At 37.9% G+C, this 13,766-nt stretch overlaps 2 protein-coding genes across 3 annotated transcripts; one reads left to right on the forward strand and one right to left on the reverse strand.

Moving 5' to 3' along the window:
- The first annotated feature begins 337 nt into the window (after window positions 1-337).
- LOC136233709 (CBL-interacting serine/threonine-protein kinase 20) lies at window positions 338-1,723 on the forward strand. The gene has a single exon (XM_066023417.1). The coding sequence runs from the start codon at window positions 338-340 to the stop codon at window positions 1,721-1,723; it is 1,386 nt and encodes a 461-aa protein (XP_065879489.1).
- Window positions 1,724-3,998: 2,275 nt separating this feature from the next.
- Window positions 3,999-8,403, reverse strand: LOC136232510 (protein MALE DISCOVERER 2-like). Of its 2 annotated transcripts, XM_066021711.1 has the most exons (13): window positions 7,934-8,403; window positions 7,392-7,767; window positions 7,156-7,288; window positions 6,994-7,065; window positions 6,709-6,852; window positions 6,485-6,628; window positions 6,179-6,240; window positions 5,673-6,101; window positions 5,358-5,548; window positions 5,104-5,236; window positions 4,866-5,023; window positions 4,582-4,770; window positions 3,999-4,486 (listed from the first exon to the last, which is right to left on the reverse strand). In XM_066021711.1, exons 2-13 carry the CDS (start codon window positions 7,489-7,491, stop codon window positions 4,226-4,228), a joined length of 2,016 nt encoding a protein of 671 aa, XP_065877783.1. In that variant the 5' UTR covers window positions 7,492-7,767; window positions 7,934-8,403; the 3' UTR covers window positions 3,999-4,225. The 2 variants fall into 2 exon arrangements, with proteins under 2 accessions (XP_065877783.1, XP_065877784.1); XM_066021712.1 differs by lacking the exon at window positions 6,485-6,628.
- Between the last annotated feature and the right edge of the window lie 5,363 nt (window positions 8,404-13,766).

Raw genomic sequence — 13,766 nt, forward strand, 5'->3', positions numbered from 1 at the left:
ACTAAAAGTAGAAAGTGAATTAATAATATCCAATCATTGTTGATAGAATTAAACCCAGACAAACTATTTAATTTTTGGTTACACAAACTATTTTATTTTTGAAACAACATTAATCACATCTTATTACCTGTAATAAGTGTCTGTATAAGCATGCGTAGTTGTCTCTCAACATTCTCATTGCCCTTTTCGGACAATGGCTTCACTTCTCTTTTCACCCACATTTTTTTCCTCCCTTTCCCATAGCCCTAAACAAAAATAACACCCACAAGCATGGTTTAATCTCAATTTTGTCACATACATACGTAAGATTTCCTTGTACGAAAACAAAAAACAAGACATGGAGAACAAAGGTTGTATCTTGATGAAAAGATACGAGGTAGGAAGAATGCTAGGTCAAGGAACCTTCGCCAAAGTTTACCTTGCCAGAAATCTCCATTCTAGCCAAAATGTAGCAATCAAAGTTATAGATAAAGACAAGGTAATCAGAAGTGGATTAATTGATCAAATCAAGAGAGAAATATCTGTTATGCGTCTCGTTAGGCATCCGAACATTGTTCAACTGTACGAGGTTTTAGCTAGCCGGTCCAAGATCTATTTCGTCATGGAATATGTCAGAGGCGGCGAGCTTTTCGACAAGGTTTCCAAAGGGAGACTTAAAGAAGATGTTGCCCGGAAATATTTCCAGCAATGTATCGATGCGGTAGATTTTTGTCACAGTCGCGGTGTTTACCACCGCGACATAAAGCCGGAGAATCTACTTGTGGATGATAACGGTGACCTTAAAATCTCCGATTTTGGCTTGAGCGCGACAAAACAAGACGGTCTTACGACTATTCTTCATACAACTTGTGGAACTCCTGCTTATGTTGCTCCTGAGATTATTAACAAAAAAGGATACGATGGTTCTAAATCTGATATATGGTCATCTGGTGTTGTTCTTTATGTTCTTTTAGCAGGTTTTCTTCCATTTAGTGATTCGAATTTAATGGAATTGTATAGAAAGATCATTAGAGGACATTTCAGATGTCCTCAGTGGTTTCATCCCGAAGCTAAAAAGCTCGTTTCTCGAATACTCGATCCCAATCCGAACACAAGAATCACCATTGCTAAAATTAAGAAAAATGTTTGGTTCAAAAAAGGATATGAAAAGATTGAAACGCCGCCGTCTCCACAAGGGATACAAAGATCAATGTTGCTTAAAGATGTCGACGCTGCTTTCGATCCGTCGTCGCCGTCTTCGTCGCCGTCGTCGTCGTCATCGTCCGTAAATTCGATTGATTCACAAGAGGAGTTAAATGTGAGCGCAACTAATTACAATGCGTTTGACATCATTTCACAGTCGAAAGGGCTTGATTTATCGGGATTATTTGAGACGGAAAAGAATAAAAGATTGAACACGAGATTTACTTCTATGAAACCAGCATCGAAGATTATATCGAAACTCCAAGAAATAGCATTGTCTGAGAGCTTTTATTTCAATAAGGAAGAAGGGAAAATGAAGTTGCAGGGATGGAAACAAGGAAGGAAAGGGCAGTTGATGATAGATGCGGAAATATTTGAAGTAACGCCGTCGTTTTATGTAGTGGAGTTTAATAAAACGTCAGGAGATACTATTGAGTACAAGGATTTTTGCGACAGAGGATTAAAGCCGTCGCTAAAAGATATAGTTTGGGCATGGGAGGGTTGTGAGAAGCAGGAAGTTAACCAGCTTCTCCCTTCTTAGGTGAAATTATGAAGTGTTGCAGTTTGTATATGTTTCTTAATAAAATGAAAGATTAAAAAATATAAAATTTAAAATACTTCTGGAGTGTGGTACTCTTTAGAAATATATGAATAAAATGGTTTTTGCTAAAAAAAACATTATTTATATAACTAAAGGAACATGTACTCTAGCAATATACTAAATTTTCTTTTTAAAATAGTTGTTGCTATGGGTGTTTAATGAAAGAAAAAAATTAGAATAGTGATGGAGCATGGTACTCTTTGAAGATACATGGATAAAAGAATTGGTGTTCAACTTTTAGGATAATAAAATATATATATCTCATCTTATAATTAAAGAGCACGCAAACGGTTAGGGTGGGGCCGGAATCTAACGTACCTATCTGATGCTTACGTTAGTGATATTCTTAGGAGTAAGAAATACTTGAAAGCAATTGGTAATTAGTTGCGAATAGTGAGTGTACTCGGAGCACAATTTCTAAATCTATTTATAGATAATTCATACCTAAAGTGTAATGTACTTTAGACATATCAACTCCTTATTGGGCTCGCAAAACACCTTTCCACGTGTACATAATTGATTGGATTCAGACTCTAGTCCCTTTATGTGACTCTGTAAATTCTAGCGTTATATAGGGATTAAGAGCGTGATCTTGAAGTCTGAATATCTCATTGGTCCACGTGTGAAACTTGGTACCTTCTTCTTGAAGCTTTACATTTAACCGCTCAATCCTTCTCATCATGTCATTTTAATATGGGCCTTTGGTTTAGGCCCAATAAACTTATTTGGCTGGTATTTGTTCCGGCCCCACTTCATTTATCATATATCAATGAGTATTCTAATTTTTTTTGTTTTTAACTAGAATTATAGCTAAATGAACACATACTTTAAGAGTATTATAGAATTTCTTATTTCTTTCTCTCGTTTGAAGGTTTCTTTTACATACATATGAGGAGGTTTTCTCTTTCTTTCTTTTCCTCGTGAAGTAAGAAACTTTGTTCAACTCTCAACATCATATAGAAGACATGGATGAATCCACGAGCAAGTTGCTCTCGAACAAAGTGATAGTCGAGTTGAATGTGTTTTGCCCGAACGTGAAACATCGAATTCACAATTAAGTAAATAGCCCCAACATTGTCACACTACAACCACACTCATGTGGAAATATGATATCCAATTTCTTTGAGCAAATATGGAAGCCATAAAAGTTATGTCGTGGAATTGGCAACATCCTTGTCTTTTCTCTCTATGGAAAAGCGAGCAATAGTCAATAGCTTGCAAAGTCTTCTAAGAAATAAAATTAAAGCCAAGAAACATATAGTAAGCACTAATGGAGCGACTATCATCAGGACACCTTCCCAATCACTACCAGAATAACAATGAATTGCTTCAATGGGACGATATGTAAATAGAATTACATAATCTAGGGTCCCTTTTATGTAACTAATCACCCTTTTGACAAATTATCAATGCTCATTAGTCAGCCGGTGCATGAACTCACAAAGCTTATTGATAGAAAATGCGTGATCAGGGCAAGTCAAATATTGTACGACAATACTCATCATCAGACAACAAGGCTGTGCCAATATCTTTGGAGAGGCTTGGTGTCCTTCGTGATCGGTCATACGCGATCATGGTTCGTTTTTCCGTTGCAAACGGTTTTTGCTCTATAAGAGATAATCCGAAAACCCGTTATTATATAGGTGATAATCAAACTGTGCAGGGCTAACCTTGTATATCATGGGAGAACCAAGCATCTTGATATAAAATGACACATTGTCAACACATATCTCTATTTTGGTTTTATTTCTAGCCCATACTTGCATACCAGTCAACAACCCGTTGATTTGTACACTAAAGCTCTAACCTAACATCAAAAGCTTGTTGCTTTTGACAAAAGTGGCCTGATAGCTTTTTCTGCTCCATCTTGGGGAGGGGGTGAAGAAACATAAGAGTTGGATATGAAGGATTGATAAGATCGAAGAAAGTAACAGAAGCAATAGAAGGAAAATGAATAAGAATATATAATTTCAGTTACTGAGACCCTTAAAGAACTTAACTGAAAATGTCAAGTCGTATTTTTCTCAAACAGTTAAAAAAAGAAACCAAAAATGGAATGAATGGCTCTGAAAAAGGTATCACATGTTTTAACATTAATCTCAAATTTATTAACTAATATCATATATATATATATATATATGCTTGAACAGCCTCTTCCTGAATTAATGTATTCTTTTTCTTTTATACCACAAGCCAAAGTGCATACATCACCCAATAAATAATATAATACACTCTCATACCGAAGGAAATGCAAGGCAGTAATGGGGGTATGAACAAACTTATACAATGAAACAGTACCTAAAATAAAAGAGAGAATACACAGATAAGGAAAAGAAAGATTGAATGATGTGGTGTGAGCCACCAATTAAAAAGCTTAAACTTTAGATTTTGACAACAAATGAGACATTTTGACTTACAATACACGGAAAAGAGTTGAGAGAATTAAGTGGCCTCCACGGATAGTATCTCAAGTTCAGCCCACCACAATGGAGAAAGTCTTGGAGTTGCTTGGTCTGGTGAAATAGCAATTACCTCTCTCAATTTGGTGATAACATCCTTCATTGTTGGTCTTTTCCTCGGATCCGTTTGTATACATTCTTGGATAACCCCGCAGATTACGTCCAGCTCGTTGTTCTTGAATGACTTGAGGGTTGGATCAATCATGTAGCTGATCGACCGGCTATCATTCAAATATTCAGCAGCCTGCAAAGTTCACATTTTTATGCCTAATTAATCAATATTTCATCTATTATATCAAATCTCAAAGCAAACTAAATGCTCTTAGATTGTAGAATTACCCATTTCTCTAAGGGTCCTTGTTCTTTCGAGTACGGAAGCTTTCCAGATATGATCTCAAGCAACAGAATCCCAAAACAATATACATTTGTGTCTGGATCAGCCAAAGGTGGCAACACAGAATGCTCTGAGTCACTATCACTGGAGATTTTCGGCCTTGGTCGCAGTGGCGTGAAACAGACCTCTCCAATCTGAGTAAAGTCATTCAATTCATAAAGATAGTAGGAGAAAGAAAGATGTTACACATTAAGCCAACCTATTAGAGGGGATATACATGAATATTTACCTTAGCAGCATAATCATCTGTAAGATAGATTTGAGTTGAATTCAAGTTAGGATGCGCTACCGGTGGATTTAAATCATGGTGCATGTATTTCAAGCAATATGCGGTGCCCATGATAATTCTCATCCTCATAGACCAATCAAGATGTTCCATTTCCGTAACTGAAAAAGGACAAGATTAGTTGTTTCAGAATTCTAGATAACAATTTACCACTGTTAAACAAACTAATCGAGTGAATTACTGTGCAGATGCTCAAAGAGGGTTCCGTTTGGAGCATATTCAAACACCATCATCCTATCGAAAGGTTCAGTTTCCTCGAGGTAGCCGATTAGGTTGACAAAGTTTTTATGGTTGACGCGGGACAAAGTATCAATCTAACATACATCAACAAAACAGGAAAGTAGTAAGAAAATTAAATAGAAAAAGACAAGAGATTGAAATATAAGATTTCCTAATGTAATATATTCTGCTAAGTAACTAGAAAAAGAGACGCACCTTTTTCCTATATGATATCTCAGCGTTCTTTGACCAGTCTTTATAAGAAGCAACTAACGTTGATGAAACAGCAATCTCAACTCCACTGGACAGGGTTCCCTTGTACATAATGCAACCGTCACGAGTGTCGATTATGTTGCTGAAATCCTCGCAAGCAGTTTCCAGTTCTGGTCGATTTAGCTTGGGGACCCCTGAATTTCAAAATGGAAAATACAGTTTGAATTAATTATTATCAGAATAATAATATATTGCAATGCAATTCAATGGCATGTCATAGTTTTCCCTTTCTCTTTTTAACTACATCATGAAGTTCACCTGTAACAAATGCTTTCTGCAGCTGTCCACTCAATCCAGTCTTCCAAGGACCTATGGTTGTGACGCCTCGTTTGCGGACAATAAGCAGAAGGACTATAGAAACAATAACAATGGAACATGCAACAGGAATAATCACGAAATAGATCCATTTATGTTCTAAAGCTCCACTGCTTGAAGATTGCGGAACACTATTTGCAGTACTTTGCACCGGTGGAGATTTAACAGGCACTGGTGGGGGAGAATTTTTCTTATTTGGTATAGCTGGGAAACTCCCACTACTTTGACTAGTCCGTAAAGCAATGATCTGACTTGAGGAAGATCCACCAGCTGCAGGTGGAGCTGCAAGGTTACTGGATTGTTCAAATAGTTTACGACGTACAGAATTAACAATGATCTCCACATTTTGAAATATTTGCAGCTCAGGTGAACCTGATCAAAGCAAGAAATGAATTAGATTATCACCCACATGAATTTTAAGTTAAAGCTCGGAATCCACTTGTACTCACTGGGCAACTTCTTAAAGCAGTTTCCACCACATTCAGGCTGAGAATCCATTCCAAGCTTGAACCTTGTAAGATGGTTAAAGATCTCAGCATATAATACATGATAAATAAACCTCACTGATGAAGTTATATGGTTAAATATATGGATAAAAGTGCATACATGCGTGTGTTTGAGTATCGTAATATACATAAGATTCTAGATTGCAAATGAGCTGATGTATTATTAATGGATATCCTTTAATCTGATATTACTAATGAATAAGCCCCGTTAGTTGGGCGTTGAGAAGGAGAGATGAGCAACTTACTTACCCATTTCCAAACTTTCTACTTATACAGCCAATTGAAGGGACTGCAGCACATGCAAGTTTTTTATCAAATTGCAAATCAGAAAAAAAGTTAAGCCTCCCAATCTTCACAGAACTGCTTCCTTCAAATTTATTGTGACAAAGCAACCTAATGTACAGTTGGTTTCAGGCTACAAAACTACGGAATGATATTGTTGAAATAATGAAATAAACTACAAGCAAACTCACAAGCATTTTAGTGATGGCAATCTTAGTATTTCTACTGGAACTGTTCCGCTGAAGTTATTATCCCTTAAGTCTAGCAGCTCCAGCATTTTGAGTTCTCCAATCTCCTCAGGAATGGTGCCAGAAAAACAGTTTTTACGGAGCACGCTGTAAAGAACACATAAAATCAAATTAGTTTCAATACTAAAGATAAGTGTCTACAATAGAATCTTTACAAATCTTCAAATACAAATCTGCTCCATTTACATTCAAAATCACAAAATTGCAAAACTCAATTAGGATCATTACAGAGATTTTAGGTGAATAAGTTTGCCAAGTTCAGGTGACAAGGTCCCTTCCATCTGCAGCTCATTAAAATCCCTACAAGTAGACAAGACTATTACAACCAAGAAATTCCAATCTTTTGATAATACATAGCTATCATCAAGCAAGAACATAAGAGGAACTTACAATCTTTGCACTTTACCCTCCACACATTGAACATGAGGCCACAAGCAAGGATCATTATCCATTGGATTCCAGTCCTTCAAAGCACCAACTGGATCATAACTCACTCTTTCCCAAAATTTCAACAAAATTAACCCTGCAATCTCACCACATTTTAGTAGATAAATCAAAACCAGATTCTAAAATTCTCATCTTAGAAACACATGAACAACAGAAAATGCAAAAACAAATAGAATTACCCTCATCATTGAGTGACAAAGAATCCTGAATTGAAAGAAGAAGAATCAAAGCGAAGAAGCAGTAGAAGTGGAATCCATATAGGTTCCATCCATCCCCCATCTCTTGATGAACCAACACAGGCAGTGGAGGCAGCTATGGTAATATGAAATCGCCAGGTTTTCTTGTCAAAACCACCCCCTTTCTCAACTCACAACAATAACTATTGAATATCTTCTTACAAATAACTATACAAAGTTACAACACTATGTTACAAAGAAATGCAAAGTCCTGACATTTGTAGGAGCCCCTCATCCTTGTTTCTGTCCCTCATCCTTGCTTTAATATATTATCTCTAAATCTTTTCTTTCCAAATTACATAACTCTACTCCCCCAAAACTGAAATGGAAACACAAAACATAAACAAGACAATAAAAAAGACGTGAATTTCTATGGAATTGATTAAAAAGATACTGCATTTCCAAAGGCAACAAAGAATCAAGGAATCGCCTCAATAGCAAGCAATTTAAAAGACACAAAAAGAAAAAAGGGGAATGAAATTTACCAAAAAGAAGTAGCCTACAATGCTGATGTTGTTGCAATTGAAATTTTATGTTGTTTTTTTCTCTTTCTCTGAAAATTTCTTCAAGAGAAAGAAATATGAAAGATGGGGGGTGGTGATGGTGATGGGAAAGAGGAAGATGGAGAGATAGGGAGTCAAAAAGGCAGCAAATGAAAAAATATAATTAAGAGAATATAAAAATATATTAAATACTGCCCCTTTGCAGGATGATCTCAGAGGAAGTCTTGAACCCCCATCGTTGATGTATCCTGTTTCCCTCAGTGACCTCTGTAAAAATGTTGATTTTAATGAAAAAGATAGAACCTTTGCACTGTTTTCTCACCCAAATATTTCTAAATCTCTGGCTTTTCTTTCTCCTATGGTTCTTTTCCTTGTTTGATGTTTTTCTGTTTTCTCTCTCTTTCTCTCTCTCTCACATCTCTACCCCCCACCATCCACCCCGAGAAGCTGTCTTCTGTTTTACCATTTTAGTTATTATTTTTATTTTAATTTTAAATTTCATTACATGATTTTGTAAGTTAAGTAGGGCCCTTTTCAATAACGATATCTACAATTTATTTTTATTTTTTTTCCTCTTGGCTTCGTGCGTATCTCTTTCTTCTTTTTTGGTTGGGAGAAAATAGATGGTGGCATCCATCAACTTACATAAGTCTTAGATTTAGAAAATATGTATACAAGTAAATTGTTAAAAAATAAATTTAATTGGGTACATGACGTGTCTCTCCTCAACCCGGAAGTCATCCCTGCTGCGGTTCAAACTGTTGAAACACCTTTCCACAAGATTTTGATTTGACAATAGCATCCATGATTAAGAGGCAATTAAATTTAAATGTTTTGATTTAATTGCACTAATGTGTTTGTTCAATATTGAGTGCAAAAATATATATAAAGTTAAACAGGACAAAAGTCAGCATAAGCCAACCTGAGTGGAACGGAACTCAGCATAAAAGAATAGAAGCTGAGTGGAGTAGAACTCAGTTTCAGAAGTCTTCTTCAAAGTTACCAGAACGAAGCTGACTAAATTGGAAGACTCCTTCAGAATCGTATAAACAGAACGGAGCTGACTAAGAAGGAACTCAGCATGGAAGTTGAACATTCGAAGATAATGAGTGAAGTTGAGTGACAGTCAGAGCAGCATGAAGGATCCATTCACTAAAGGACAAAGTCTGTCAATCTTCTGCACCAATAATTGAAGCCTCGAAAATACACAGAAGACTAATTCCAAGAAATATGGGTCAATGGATTATTGGTAAAAGACAACTGGCACAAAAAGACAAGTCTGATGCAAGAAGACAAAACCTGACGCCTGAAGAAAACAGAGGAAGGGAATGGCGGAACAGTCTGAAGCTGACCAGAAGATGTTTCCTAAAAAAACCGTTTTGGTGTTAACGGCTAAAACAATTCAAATGATCCATCTGCAGATTTCCATCTATAAAAGGACAATCAAGAGCCTTGGATCATTGCCGAAGTATCAAAAGAAAAATACAAGAGAGAAAATCTTCAAAGCACTCAAATATAAAAAGATCTTACACCAAATCTTCTATTCTCTGTGTAAATGCTAGAGTGATTCTGTGTAATCTTCTAAAGTGTTCTTTACTGAAAAGAGAACAAGTGTTTTATCAATTGTTATATTGAGAGTGTATGTTGAGTGCTTGGTTGTAAGCATTCAGTGGTAGAAAAATCTAAGTGCTGGGTTGTAGTACTTAGTAGGAGCTGAGTAGACGAATAGAGGACGTACTCTTGCATACTCACTGCCTTGTAAAGGGTTTGTGCTCTACCTTGAAAGAGCTCAGTATTGGATTGAAAAATCCCAGGAGGAACTGGGGACAGGACGTAGGCAGAGAGGCCGAACCAGGATAAGTCGTGCTGAGTAACTTCTAAACTCTTTCTCTCAATATATATATATATATATATATGTGCATGTGTTGCTTGTAAAATTTACTCAGTTTATAAATTGTAAAATCTGAGTGCTGAGTTGGAAGCTGACCTTTCAAGTGTCAATTCCCAACTCTCAAGTCAATCAGTCTTAGTCAGCATAGAACTAAAACTGTCTGACTAATCAATCGGTCGTGCTGACCAACACGCTGAGTTATCAAACTCTTAAAATAATATTAAGTCAGCATAATTAAAAGCGAAAAAGTTACATTAGTTCCTATCCCCCCCCTTGGAACTAATTACTAGGGACCAACACAAACCACCTTTTTTTTTGCATGAAAGATTGAGACACGATTAAGTGGTAAGACATTCCAATTAAGTTGGCACCCCTAGCACACCAAATCAACCCGAAATATTATTAATTAAAAAAGGAAAATTACAAAGGGGGAAAGAAAAATAAGAAAGTTCAAAGCAGAAAAATTAAAGAAAACGAACATAAGCAACATTACAAAGGTCGTCAAAAACAGACGATTGACAAAAATGAGGAGCCGAGTGCCACCATGTAAGAGCAGTTGCCGATTTGCCAAAGCGGGCAAGTTGATCCGCCGCTTGATTGCCCTCCCGATAGATATGAGAGATTCTGCAATTCATATTTGTGAATCTAGCTAAACACGGAATCCAGTCTTGTCTAATTATCGAGGGAGCCATGATAGACTTTCTATTTAGCAAATCAACCGCATATGCATAATCCGATTCAATCCAAAGATTGTGCCACCCCGTTCCCAGGCAGATTCTACTGCGAAAATAATAGTAGTCAGCTCGGCAATGTACGCATAGGAACTATGGAGGTTAATAGCATAGCAGCCAATAGCAAACCTTCGGAAATTTTTGAAAATCCCACCAGCTCCGGCGATACCAGGCGCACCGTTCGCTGCTCCATCGGTATTAACCTTTATCCAACCCGTCGGCGGCGGACACCATCGAAAAATGATAGGGTCCGACGGAGGCCTAGCACGGCTCCGCAGATTGACAATCCATTTTGGTTCCTGAATGTAATAGTGAAGCCGATTCTGAAGGAATTGGATTGAAGGGAGATCATTTTCAAAAATAGCCAAATTCCTAATGTACTAAATGTACCAAACAGCAGTTATAGCAGCCAAATTCCACCATTTTCTCATCAAAATATGCAAACGGACAGCTCTAATCTCCTGAAAAAGATTCTTAAAGGTCAATAAACTACTACGGTGTATGCCAAAAACAGAGAAGACAACATTCCACAGACTATTTGACACAGTGCACGTGACGAAAGATGATCAATTGATTCAATATGGTATTTAAACAGTTCACATCTCGAGGCAAGAGAATAACCACATACCTGTAAATTGGTTTGTACTGCAATTTTCCTATGAATCACTAGCCAGCAGGTGACAGATCGCCTAGGCGGCACAAAGGCATTCCAAAGGAATTTGTTCCACTCAACCGGAGTGTTGTTGCAGCAAGAGCTATAGAAACCTTTGGCAGTATATATACCTGTCATAGACGGTTTCCACACACACGTGTCTGTTCAGTCCCGACTGCTAGAAACCCTCAGAATGTTCAATTAGACAAGCTCAGGTAGACGATGCAAATTAGTCCAGAATTCATCAGCACGAAAGGAGTGTAGCGGGTCATAAAGCTTGCACTGTATATTTGCCGGAATGCCGAGCTGATTTGCAACCGTCGGTGCAATCTAGGAGTCCGTCTAGAAATTCAAATCAGAATTGTCTCCAAACCACCAGGTCACTTCCAAACTGATCTGATCATAAATTGGTCGAACAGAGGTCCAGACCGATGAATTTGAAATATAGCGCTTAGGCATACCAGACTGATAAAGGAAGCGATTTCGCAGCAATGAAGGGATATATCCCTTTTTTTGAATCAAATCCCAACTAAATTTACCAAGAAGCGAGTTGTTGAAAACACCAATATCCTTGATTTCAAGCCCCCCCAAATTCATACAATTGACAACACTTCTTCCATCTGACAGTAAGAAGCTTTCTCTGATCCTTGTCCCCAGTCCAACGGAAGTTTCTGAGAGCTTTAGCAATCTTAGTGGTGAGGGAGGATGGCCACTTGTAAATCATAAGTGAATGAATGAGAGCACCCGTTAAAGTCAATTTTATCAGAGTTAGCCTACCAGCTAAAGAGAGCGATCGCCCCTTCCAGAGACTAAATTTAGCAAGGAACCGATCCATAAGCGGTTGTAAATGACGAGCCTTAGGCGCCCCCTAAAAAAGAGGTACCCCAAGATAATTAAACGGCAGCCGAGCGACACAAATACCCAGAATATCAATGAGCCAATTCCTACGCTGAATGCTGATACTGTTCCCAAAATAAATTGTGGATTTATCCCAGTTAACCGTCTGACCCGATATGGCTGTATAAAAGTTGAAAAGATCCTTGACACATTTCATATTTTTTAGAGTAGCCCTGCCAAAAATTAACATATCAGCTGCATATAGGAAGTGAGAAGGAAAAGGAGAGGAGTTGTGATAAACCATGGGTTGAAACTTGCCTTCACCCACCAGCTTGGCCAACCAACGACTAAAGAAGTCTTCTACAATACTAAATAGAATTGGAGAAAGCGGATCCCCTTACCGAACCCCACATGAGCAACTGAAATAACCCTTGCTACCCCCTCTAAAAGCAATTGACATACGAGCGGACCGAAAAACCTCCAAAATCCAGCTTCTAAATTGCAAAGAAAACCAAAAAGATTCAAGAACAGCCAGGAGAAAATTCCAGTCAATGGTGTCAAAAGCTTTCCCGATATCAATCTCCAAAGCCATATTTCCACCAAAGCAATTCTTATTAAGCATATTTACCCCTTCTGAGGCCGCAGCAATGCAATGATGAATGCTTCTACCCGAGATGAAACCGAATTGGTTATCCGAAACAATGCGCAAGGCGACAGGCGCCAGCCTATCAGCAATGATCTTTGAAATGATCTTATAATTAAAATTGCTCATGGCGATAGGTCGAAAATGTTGAATTTCATTTGCTTCAGTAACTTTGGGAAGAAGAGTCATAATACTTGAATTCATACCTGGAAGCATACAGTTAGTGTCAAAGAAACTTTGCACCATCTTACAAACATCTGAACCAATTACATCCCAAAAGTGCTGGTAAAAAAAACCCCCATAACCATCTGGACCCGGAGAGCTATCACAGTTAAGACTAAAGACAGCAGCACGGATCTTATCACGTGTTGGCCACCGTGTGAGCTTATCATTGCCCACCAAATTGACCAAATTCGAAATAACCGCAACAGTAGCACCCTGATCGATATCTAGCCTGCTACTAGTAAACAGAGTGGAAAAGTATTCTACAACATACTGAGAAATGATATTCTCATCATCAACCAAAGTTCCGTTAATGAGAAGAGAATCCATTGATGATTGAATTTTTCTACCTTTGGCCGAACGGTGAAAAAAATTGGAGTTCTGATCCCCCGCTTCAAGCCATTTTTCTCTGCTTTTATCACGAAGAAGCAACTCCTGCTGGTGCAACTGAAGCTCAAGATCGCGCTGAGCTTCAGCCTCAATCAGATGCCAATTCTCATTCAAACCCTGCACAGAGATGTCCCTTTGAATTTCAGCTAGCCTGGACTAAGCAACAGCAATATTTACTTCCACCCTACCAAAAACTTCTCTGTTCCAAATACGCAGTTTAGGCTTCAAAGATTTAAGCTTGTGACAAAGAAGCTGCGCCGGAGGAAGGGAAACATGACAGTTACGCCAATGATCGGCAATCAAACCCCTGAGTGAATCATGTGTAGTCCACATAGAGAGAAAATGAAAACGTGTTTGCCGAGCCAAGCCATTTTTGCATACCAAAAGTGACGAACTGTGATCAGATTGATGGCGAGGGAGAACAGAACAGATGATTGAATCCCAAGAAT

This window comes from Euphorbia lathyris, chromosome 6 (assembly GCF_963576675.1).
Source record: "Euphorbia lathyris chromosome 6, ddEupLath1.1, whole genome shotgun sequence".
Taxonomy (NCBI): domain Eukaryota; kingdom Viridiplantae; phylum Streptophyta; class Magnoliopsida; order Malpighiales; family Euphorbiaceae; genus Euphorbia; species Euphorbia lathyris.